A 12,153-nucleotide genomic window follows, 5' to 3' on the forward strand; every position below is an offset into this window, starting at 1 on the left:
CATAACAACGTCAAGCATATAGACACAAAACACACGGATATTCCAATAACTGTAGCCTAGCCACTGTGTGCAATTGCGCGAGTAAACTATTATAATTCTCTGAATAAATGTAACTAACCTATGGCATATGCGTAAATATCAACACATTTGAATACGTTTTTAAGTCTACAAATGGGTTCACTATTGAAAATATTATGCACCAAATAAAAAATGTATTTCCCCGTTGCTCCAGTAGCTGTGTCTCTGTGAACATGACTTTCTGCTCCCTTCACTGCACATTGCTATATATCTCGCCTGTTGATGTCACCCTTACTCCTCTAGCAGTCGGAGTCCCCCAGCACACACACACACGCACACACACAGACAGACATACACACACACACACACAGAGAGAGAGAGACACACACAGAGAGAGAGAGAGAGAGACACACATACACACACCCGGATGGATGACTTCACCGTTCCGCCTGGGTTTCCTTTATGATCCCGGGATCTCCCACTTTCTTCATCAGACTTCATCGAGCAACACAGGCGTACAGACCGCTCTTCCTCTGCTCTCCTCTCGAACAGCGACACAACAGCCTGCAAACACCCCGCCTCAACCCGGACTCTGAACCTTCAACCTTCACAGGTTGGCTAAGCACGAATAAGTCAATTAGTGATTTTCCAAACGGATTTTCACTGGAAAGCTCGACAAGACTAATTACAAAGCCAATGATTTCTGGGCTACGTCAAGTATAGCCGCCAACTTTAAACCGTTTTTTTTTGTTGCGCTGTTGATCTGTCCGTCTCAGCCGTGCAATAATGTCCGAGGTACTGCCGTACAGCGAGGGGAAAATGAGCGGCTATGGAGACAGCGAGGCCAGTCAGGTGTCCTTTAGCTGCGGACTACAGGACACCAATTCGTTCTTCGGTGCGTCGCAAGCGAAAAGACCCCCAAAGCTGGGACAGATCGGCAGAGCCAAGAGAGGTAAGATCTGGTTATTGGGATGGATTGTTGAATAGAGGTTTTGTTTTGGTGATCAAAAACAAAGGCTTGGCCAACTAGGCATGTTTGGGTGATCTTTAACTCTAACCTAGCCTACTTGTTATACAACACATACATGCAACAGATATGCATTTGACCTCTAAATTATGAGGCAAACGTTTATTTGTTGATATAACAAAGGACAGTAGCTGACCACAATGCGCCCCGTTGATAGTGACGAATGAGAATAATAGGCTACCAATGTGATATCAAAATGTACTAGGCTAAATGTCTACATTAGTTACGCTCTCTGTCATTTTAAAGGGCACTTTTCCCTATTGCATCTAGTGGAAATTGCAAGTGCTGACAGCGTCTAGTGCGCGCGCTTGGATTTGCGCCATTATGGACAAAGCATTGTTTCAAGCACCAAAGTCAGGGGTTTGGCACAACGACATTTCGCTTTGTGTTGCACCAGTCCCCAAAAACCTTTGCAATTAGCCTACTCGATTTGTTGTCTGTAAAACATATTTATGAAACAGTTAGGCCATTAGCCTATCAAATAAAGGTTAAACATATGTAATACATAAATCAAATCAAATCAAACATAATAAACTAAAATATTAACATGATTGCATTTCCCATCCGCAGTGGTCATCGAAGACGACAGAATAGACGACGTTCTAAAGGGGATGGCAGACAAGTCGTCACCAGGCGTTTAAAGATCAACATTGCCTTGCAGACTTTTTATTTTGATCACCGATTTGAAGCACTTGTCGGCTGTGCATGTTCGAGGATTGTAGGAGAAACGATGGCACGAAGCGAAGACAAGGGGAAGGAAATGGGTGGAAAGATGTGAAGATTGGACGAGAAAGCAGAGGAAGAGTTTGAGGAAGAGTCCGGAAAAGACCGAGATTTATCTTGTGGTTGCTGACAATTTGATGAAACCCGATTTTAACTTCTGCTGCGCAGCGTGATGTTGAGATGGCGGATCCTGGCTCCGTGTCTCAACCTCAGCAGACTTCTCTGATGGATGAACTTGCCATAACTTCACGACCATCTTCCAAAAGCGCCGTAAGCAACAACCAACTAGAACTGGTGTCAGAATTTCATTTAAAGCTCTGTTTCTATAGTTGTACCCAGTAGACTGCCTATGCTCGAAGACCATATTACCCTTGCAGGCTTTGCATTGTTGATAACAATCGGCGACATTGCATTCAAGGAAGCTGTACTTTTCAGCATTGGTCGAACGTAGAATGCATTCCTATCCGATTGCTGCTAAAGCTTTTTAATACAGACCAACCAAACACTGATATCCAGTAACTAGAATGAATCCATTGTGTGTAACAAAAATATATATACAGAGGATGGTACAATGTTAATATTTTATTTCGTAGGCCTATATTCACTTTGGCTTCACCTGTAAAGAATAAGCTAGTAGGCCTAATGCATAGTCCCCAGGTTCAATTGAATGAAATTGATACATGGGCTTACATTACCCCCCACGGTTAAAGATGCAGGTCGGCGCCTTCATGTAACTTTAGCCTACCGACACCTGCACATAGGCTCTCTGTTTCACTTTTACAGACTAGAAATATCGAAGGAGGCCAGAAGAGATGGGCAAATTATAAATGTTTGAAACAATAATCATGAAATTAATGGGAAAATATATATTTTTTAATTTATTTATTTTGATGTTGCAATTATTCGTGTTTTTCGTGTTCTATAATTAAAAGTAAAATATTTGATCTATCTATTTGCATGATCTTTCCCTCTGGTGCCACCACAGGTGCCAACCACTCCTACCCTGGCACGCTTACATTCATATTTCAAAAGTCATATTTGTATTTTTATATCTAAATAATTGTTATTTAAAAATGATAAGCTAGTCTATTGTCTTACAGTTCATCAACACAAATGTTTGTATTATAGAGAGGATATGCAGATTGAGAATAGCCTATATAACGGAGAATCTAAGAGATTTGGGTGTTGACTTTTCTCATTCTATATCAAAGGGACTGATGTTTTTTTAAAGACTAACTGAATGTGTTTGGGGTTTTGTACACATCAATGTTAAACTATTATTGAGAAATCGTATACTGTGACTTAAGCTTCGTTGATGCATTTGTTAGAAAATTGCGATTTTAGAGTATATTGCACTGTTTACGAGTATCCTCAAATAACACGTTATTTGACCAATTTTGGACATTACAGTTATGTTTTTTATTTCGTTTATCTTGTACCATTCTTTGGAGGAAACTGAATATGGTTTGTTGTGCATGAAACCTTAATACTTTCAATAATGAAACATCGTTTTATGAAGCAAAAAAGCAACAAAAGTGTCATGACATTCTAAGAATGAGTCATTGTATATTAAGATGCCATTTTCACTGTATTTGGTGAACTAATAAATGGTGAAAGAACATGTCAAATGTGGTCCTATGGAATTCATTTCCCAAGATCCATCCATTATCACAGAGTACAAGCATTTAACACATGACAGTTAACAGGACATGACAGTTGGTCTGGTTGTGGATTACTCCCACAGCATTGTTGGACATCACAAAGATTTTGAACCACATTCTCATAGTCACATTAAACACACTGAGCCCTACAACTGTGGCTTACTCCCACTGGTTGAAGAGGGTACAGAGGGGAGAAAAGAAGGCCGATGGTTTACGGTGGTTCTCCAAGCTGTGACCCACATGATAAACAAATCCGTTTTTCTAACCAGGGCCTACGGGCTTCAACAGAGACCAGCAGCACATCCTCCCAACCCACCATTTCAGAAACACTAATCAAGCACATAGAGAATAGGCTAATTATTGCCTACAAGTTCTGATGTAGGCCGTCGTCTTCACTCATAGCTCATAGTCTTTGATGACTATGCGTGGTAGGCCTATCGGTAGGCCATCCATCTAACACAACTATAGGCTGCGTATACCTGATGACCGGATGCTTCTGATCAAATGTGGTGGGGAACCCAGTGCAATTAGAGATGTTCCTACAATAGTCTGCCAGGGAATCCATTGGAACAAGGACCCTCAAGAATACAACACCTATCTATTCTCTATGGAAGTCCCTATCCTAACCTGAGATACAAGGTGTGTGAATGTAAACACGGGTCTAGGCCAAACACGGGTCTAGGCCCCATGCCATACACACTAACATAGTGCTCCTCATGGCTAGAAGGGATGGGCAGGTTAGGAGGGCAGGTTAGGAGAACTTACATTGCAGGTTAGGAGAATTAGGTTAAGGTTACGAAAAGGGTCAGGGTTAAGGTTAGCTAAAATGCAACAAAAAAAAGACATTAATTTGAAAAAGCTGGATCCTTCCTAGCCATGACCCACAGGTGGCCCAGAGGAAATAGTTCCTTCCTCCCTTCCTTGAAGTCATCATCTCAGATAGGTGAAAGCAAGGAAGCCACAACATAGCTGATACCTACCCAATCATGTCAGCTCTGCCTAACAGTAACCTAATGGAGGGGACATGTAAGGTGTAATCCCAGACAGTTGTTAACCAGTAGTATCACTCTGTAAAGCTACAGAAAATAACAACAGCGATGACAACCAAAGCCTCTCCGCTCCCAGTACCCACACTATAGTGGCTATTGACTTTCCAGATGCTGTCTCCACTGGACCGAATGGGAAAACATTACCATCTACTTTTGTTGTGTTGGGGGAAGTGTGTGTGTGTGTGTTCATAGGCTGACAAACTGTCACCTATGATATTGAGTATTAAGTTGGATGGGGTATGACCACCAATCACCACTGACCAATTTGTTGTACTTTGTGAGTGAAAGTGTGAGTGTTTGAACTCTGTCACATTGTTTCTACTGAACCTGTTGGGATGCATGGGAAAACCACAACATCAACCATTGTATGTGTGCGTATGTAAGAGAGAAAGTGAGTGTTTGAGCTCTGTCACATTGTTTCTACTGAACCTGTTGGGATGCATGGGAAAACCACAACATCAACCATTGTATGTGTGCGTATGTAAGAGAGAAAGTGAGTGTTTGAACTCTGTCACATTGTTTCTACTGAACCTGTTGGGATGCATGGGAAAACCACAACATCAACCATTGTATGTGTGCGTATGTACGAGAGAAAGTGAGTGTTTGAGCTCTGTCACATTGTTTCTACTGAACCTGTTGGGATGCATGGGAAAACCACAACATCAACCATTGTATGTGTGCGTATGTAAGAGAGAAAGTGAGTGTTTGAGCTCTGTCACATTGTTTCTACTGAACCTGTTGGGATGCATGGGAAAACCACAACATCAACCATTGTATGTGTGCGTATGTAAGAGAGAAAGTGAGTGTTTGAGCTCTGTCACATTGTTTCTACTGAACCTGCTGGGATGCATGGGAAAACCACAACATCAACCATTGTATGTGTGCGTATGTAAGAGAGAAAGTGAGTGTTTGTGTTTTGTAGGCTGTCACATTATCATCATTGATGTTGAGTACCAAGACAGACAGGCATGCATTGCCACCCACTTGTTGCTCTTTATATTAACATACATACACACATACAAACATAAAGACATAATACATACATACACACAAACATACATACATATATACATACATACACACAAACATACATACATACACACATACAAACATAAAGACATAATACATACATACACACAAACATACATACATAAAAACATACATACATATATACATACATACATACATACATACATACAGTGGGGCAAAAAAGTATTTAGTCAGCCACCAATTGTGCAAGTTCTCCCACTTAAAAAGATGAGAGAGGCCTGTAATTTTCATCATAGGTACACTTCAACTATGACAGACAAAATTAGAAAAAAATCACGAAAATCATATTGTAGGATTTTTAATGAATTTATTTGCAAATTATGGTGGAAAATAAGTATTTGGTCACCTACAAACAAGCAGGAAATGGAAGACATACAAGATAATCTCCCTTGGTCTGGGGCTCCACGCAAGATCTCACCCTGTGGGGTCAAAATGATCACAAGTGAGCAAAAATCCTAGAACCACACGAGGGGACCTAGTGAATGACCTGCAGAGAGCTGGGACCAAAGTAACAAAGCCTACCATCAGCAACACACTATGCCACCAGGGATTCAAATCCTGCAGTGCCAGACGTGTCCCCCTGCTTAAGCCAGTACATGTTCAGGCCCGTCTGAAGTTTGCTAGAGAGCATTTGGATGATCCAGAAGAAGATTGGGAGAATGTCATATAGTCAGATGAAACCAAAATAGAACATTTTGGTAAAAACTCAACTTTGGAGGACAAAGAATGCTGAGATGCATCCAAAGAACACCATACCTACTGTGAAGCATGGGGGTGGAAACATCATGCTTTGGGGCTGTTTTTCTGCAAAGGAACCAGGACGACTGATCCGTGTAAAGGAAAGAATAAATGGGGCCATGTATCTTGAGATTTTGAGTGAAAACCTCCTTCTATCAGCAAGGGCATTGAAGATGAAACGTGGCTGGGTCTTTCAGCATGACAATGATCCCAAACACACCGCCCGGGCAACGAAGGAGTGGCTTCATAAGAAGCATTTCAAGGTCCTGGAGTGGCCTAGCCAGTCTCCAGATCTCAACCCCATAGAAAATCTTTGGAGGGAGTTGAAATTCAGTGTTGCCCAGCAACAGCCCCAAAACATCACTGCTCTAGAGGATATCTGCATGTAGGAATGGGCCAAAATACCAGCAACAGTGTGTGAAAACCTTGTGAAGACTTACAGAAAACGTTTCTTTTTTATTTTTTTATTTTTTTTTATTTTATTTTATTTTTTTTATTTTTTTTCACCTTTATTTAACCAGGTAAGCAAGTTGAGAACAAGTTCTCATTTACAATTGCGACCTGGCCAAGATAAAGCAAAGCAGTTCGACACATACAACGACACAGAGTTACACATGGAGTAAAAACAAACATACAGTCAATAATACAGTAAAAAAAAAAAAAAACAAGTCTATATACAATGTGAGCAAATTAGGTGAGAAGGGAGGTAAAGGCAAAAAAGGCCATGGTGGCAAAGTAAATACAATATAGCAAGTAAAACACTGGAATGGTAGTTTTGCAATGGAAGAATGTGCAAAGTAGAAATAAAAATAATGGGGTGCAAAGGAGCAAAATAAATAAATAAATTAAATACAGTTAGGAAAGAGGTAGTTGTTTGGGCTAAATTATAGGTGGGCTATGTACAGGTGCAGTAATCTGTAAGATGCTCTGACAGTTGGTGTTTAAAGCTAGTGAGGGAGATAAGTGTTTCCAATTTAAGAGATTTTTGTAGTTCGTTCCAGTCATTGGCAGCAGAGAACTGGAAGGAGAGGCGGCCAAAGAAAGAATTGGTTTTGGGGGTGACTAGAGAGATATACCTGCTGGAGCGTGTGCTACAGGTGGGAGATGCTATGGTGACCAGCGAGCTGAGATAAGGGGGACTTTACCTAGCAGGGTCTTGTAGATGACATGGAGCCAGTGGGTTTGGCGACGAGTATGAAGCGAGGGCCAGCCAACGAGCGTACAGGTCGCAATGGTGGGTAGTATATGGGGCTTTGGTGACAAAACGGATAGCACTGTGATAGACTGCATCCAATTTGTTGAGTAGGGTATTGGAGGCTATTTTGTAAATGACATCGCCAAAGTCGAGGATTGGTAGGATGGTCAATTTTACAAGGGTATGTTTGGCAGCATGAGTGAAGGATGCTTTGTTGCGAAATAGGAAGCCAATTCTAGATTTAACTTTGGATTGGAGATGTTTGATATGGGTCTGGAAGGAGAGTTTACAGTCTAACCAGACACCTAAGTATTTGTAGTTGTCCACGTATTCTAAGTCAGAGCCGTCCAGAGTAGTGATGTTGGACAGGCGGGTAGGTGCAGGTAGCGATCGGTTGAAGAGCATGCATTTAGTTTTACTTGTATTTAAGAGCAATTGGAGGCCACGGAAGGAGAGTTGTATGGCATTGAAGCTTGCCTGGAGGGTTGTTAACACAGTGTCCAAAGAAGGGCCGGAAGTATACAGAATGGTGTCGTCTGCGTAGAGGTGGATCAGAGACTCACCAGCAGCAAGAGCAACATCATTGATGTATACAGAGAAGAGAGTCGGTCCAAGAATTGAACCCTGTGGCACCCCCATAGAGACTGCCAGAGGTCCGGACAGCAGACCCTCCGATTTGACACACTGAACTCTATCAGAGAAGTAGTTGGTGAACCAGGCGAGGCAATCATTTGAGAAACCAAGGCTGTCGAGTCTGCCGATAAGGATGTGGTGGTTGACAGAGTCGAAAGCCTTGGCCAGATCAATGAATACGGCTGCACAGTAATGTTTCTTATCGATGGCGGTTAAGATATCGTTTAGGACCTTGAGCGTGGCTGAGGTGCACCCATGACCAGCTCTGAAACCAGATTGCATAGCAGAGAAGGTATGGTGAGATTCGAAATGGTCGGTAATCTGTTTGTTGACTTGGCTTTCGAAGACCTTAGAAAGGCATGGTAGGATAGATATAGGTCTGTAGCAGTTTGGGTCAAGAGTGTCCCCCTTTGAAGAGGGGGATGACCGCAGCTGCTTTCCAATCTTTGGGAATCTCAGATGACACGAAAGAGAGGTTGAACAGGCTAGTAATAGGGGTGGCAACAATTTCGGCAGATAATTTTAGAAAGAAAGGGTCCAGATTGTCTAGCCCGGCTGATTTGTAGGGGTCCAGATTTTTCAGCTCTTTCAGAACTTCAGCTGAATGGATTTGGGAGAAGGAGAAATGGGGAAGGCTTGGGCGAGTTGCTGTTGGGGGTGCAGTGCTGTTGACCGGGGTAGGAGTTGCCAGGTGGAAAGCATGGCCAGCCGTAGAAAAATGCTTATTGAAATTCTAAATTATGGTGGATTTATCAGTGGTGACAGTGTTTCCTATCTTCAGTGCAGTGGGCAGCTGGGAGGAGGTGTTCTTATTCTCCATGGACTTTACAGTGTCCCAGAACTTTTAGAGTTAGTGTTGCAGGAAGCAAATTTCTGCTTGAAAAAGCTAGCCTTGGCTTTTCTAACTGCCTGTGTATAACGGTTTCTAGCTTCCCTGAACAGCTGCATATCACGGGGGCTGTTCGATGCTAATGCAGAACGCCATAGGATGTTTTTGTGTTGGTTAAGGGCAGTCAGGTCTGGGAGAACCAAGGGCTATATCTGTTCCTGGTTCTAATTTTCTTGAATGGGGCATGTTTATTTAACATTGTTAGGAAGGCATTTTTAAAAAATATCCAGGCATCCTCTACTGACGGGATGAGATCAATATCCTTCCAGGACACCCCGGCCAGGTCGATTAGAAAGGCCTGCTCGCTGAAGTGTTTCAGGGAGCGTTTTACAGTGATGAGTGGAGGTCGTTTGACCGCTGACCCATTACGGATGCAGGCAATGAGGCAGTGATCGCTGAGATCTTGGTTGAAGACAGCAGAGGTGTATTTAGAGGGGAAGTTGGTTAGGATGATATCTATGAGGGTGCCCGTGTTTAAGGCTTTGGGGGGGGTACCTGGTAGGTTCATTGATAATTTGTGTGAGATTGAGGGCATCAAGTTTAGATTGTAGGATGGCTGGGGTGTTAAGCATGTTCCAGTTTAGGTCGCCTAGCAGCACGAGCTCTGAAGATAGATGGGGGGCAATCAGTTCACATATGGTGTCCAGAGCACAGCTGGGAGCAGAGGGTGGTCTATAGCAGGCGGCAACGGTGAAAGACTTGTTTTTAGAGAGGTGGATTTTTAAAAGTAGAAGTTCAAATTGTTTGGGTACAGACCTGGATAGTAGGACAGAACTCTGCAGGCTATCTTTGCAGTAGATTGCAACACCGCCCCCTTTAGCAGTTCTATCTTGTCTGAAAATGTTGTAGTTTGGAATTAAAATTTCTGAATTTTTGGTGGTCTTCCTAAGCCAGGATTCAGACACAGCTAGAACATCCGGGTTGGCAGAGTGTGCTAAAGCAGTGAAAAGAACAAACTTAGGGAGGAGGCTTCTAATGTTAACATGCATGAAACCAAGGCTATTACGGTTACAGAAGTCATCAAAAGAGAGCGCCTGGGGAATAGGAGTGGAGCTAGGCACTGCAGGGCCTGGATTCACCTCTACATCGCCAGAGGAACATAGGAGGAGAAGAATAAGGGTACGGCTAAAAGCAATAAGAATTGGTCGTCTAGAACGTCTGGAACAGAGAGTAAAAGGAGGTTTCTGGGGGCATCAAGGTATAATGTACAGACAAAGGTATGGTAGGATGTGAGTACAGTGGAGGTAAACCTAGGTATTGAGTGATGAAGAGAGAGATATTGTCTCTAGAAACATCATTGAAACCAGGAGATGTCATTGCATGTGTGGGTGGTGGAACTAATAAGTTGGATAAGGTATAGTGAGCAGGACTAGAGGCTCTACAGTGAAATAAGCCAATAAACACTAACCAGAACAGCAATGGACAAGACATATTGACATTAAGGAGAGGCATCCTTAGTCGAGTGATCAAAAGGGTCCAGGGAGTGGAGAGGTTGGTTTGGGGGTCACGGCGATTTAGACAGCTAGCCAGGACATCGGTAGCAAGCTAGCATAGGATGGAGGTCTGTTGTTAGCCACCTCTTGCGTTCCGTCAGTAGATTAGTGGAGTTCCGTGTTGTAGAGGGGATTAGTCCAAATCACACAACAACAAAAAAATAAAAACAATAGATATAGTTATAGAGGCCCAAGAAGAAACATGTTAATAACAAAAATAAATAAATTGTCCGATTGTCTATTCTGAGAGCATCCGGTAAGACAGCTAACGGTTAGCAGGCCGCAGATGGGCATTCAGGTAACGTCGCGACGGAGGAGCCAGCCGGATCTCCTTCGGGTAGATAACGTCGGCAGTTTGACCTCTGTCATTGCCAACAAAGGGTATATAACAAAGTATTGAGATAAACTTTTGTTATTGACCAAATACTTATTTTCCACCATAATTTGCAAATAAATTCATTAAAAATCCTACAATGTGATTTTCTGGATTTGTTTCTCATTTTGTCTGTCATAGTTGAAGTTTACCTATGATGAAAATTACAGGCCTCTCATCTTTTTAAGTGGGAGAACTTACACAATTGGTGGCTGACTAAATACTTTTTTTGCCCCACTGCATATAGTAACATCACTAATACACAACTCATATTTACAGTAACATCACTAATACACAACTCATATTTACAGTAACATCACTAAAACATAACTCATACAGTAACATCACTAATACATAACTCATCTATAACTCATCTATACAGTAACATCACTAATACATAACTCACATATACAGTAACATCACCAATACATAACTCATATATAACTCATCTATACAGTAACATTACTAATATATAACTCATCTATACAGTAACATTACTCATATATAACTCATATATACAGTAACATCACTAATACATAACTCACATATACAGTAACATCACTAATACATAACTCATATATACAGTAACATCACTAATACATAACTCATATATACAGTAACATCACTAATACATAACTCATATATACAGTAACATTACTAATACATAACTCATATATACAGTAACATCACTAATACATAACTCATATATACAGTAACATCACTAATACATAACTCATATATAACTCATATATACAGTAACATTACTAATACATAACTCATATATAACTCATCTATACAGTAACATTACTAATATATAACTCACATATAACTCATATATAACTCATACATACAGTAACATAACTCATATATAACTCATCTATACAGTAACATCACTAATACATAACTCATATATAACTCATATATACAGTAACATCACTAATACATAACTCATATATACAGTAACATCACTAATACATAACTCATATATACAGTAACATCACTAATACATAACTCATATATACAGTAACATCACTAATACATAACTCATATATACAGTAACATTACTAATACATAACTCATATATACAGTAACATCACTAATACATAACTCATAAATACAGTAACATCACTAATATATAACTCATCTATACAGTAACATTGCTAATACATTACTAATACATAACTCATATATACAGTAACATTACTAATATATAACTCATATATAACTCATCTATACAGTAACATCACTAATACATAACTCATATATAACTCATATATACAGTAACATCACTAATACATAACTCA

At 40.9% G+C, this 12,153-nt stretch overlaps 1 protein-coding gene across 1 annotated transcript; it reads left to right on the top strand.

Annotated features, from left to right (window-relative positions):
• Window positions 1–404: 404 nt before the first annotated feature.
• LOC115124625 (calcium/calmodulin-dependent protein kinase II inhibitor 2-like) lies at window positions 405–3,396 on the top strand. Its single transcript, XM_029654045.2, has 2 exons — window positions 405–970; window positions 1,616–3,396. The coding sequence occupies exons 1-2, from the start codon at window positions 805–807 to the stop codon at window positions 1,684–1,686; spliced, it is 237 nt and encodes a 78-aa protein (XP_029509905.1). The 5' UTR covers window positions 405–804; the 3' UTR covers window positions 1,687–3,396.
• The last annotated feature ends 8,757 nt before the right edge of the window (window positions 3,397–12,153 follow it).

The sequence above is a fragment of the Oncorhynchus nerka genome, linkage group LG9b (genome assembly GCF_034236695.1).
Source record: "Oncorhynchus nerka isolate Pitt River linkage group LG9b, Oner_Uvic_2.0, whole genome shotgun sequence".
NCBI lineage: Eukaryota > Metazoa > Chordata > Actinopteri > Salmoniformes > Salmonidae > Oncorhynchus > Oncorhynchus nerka.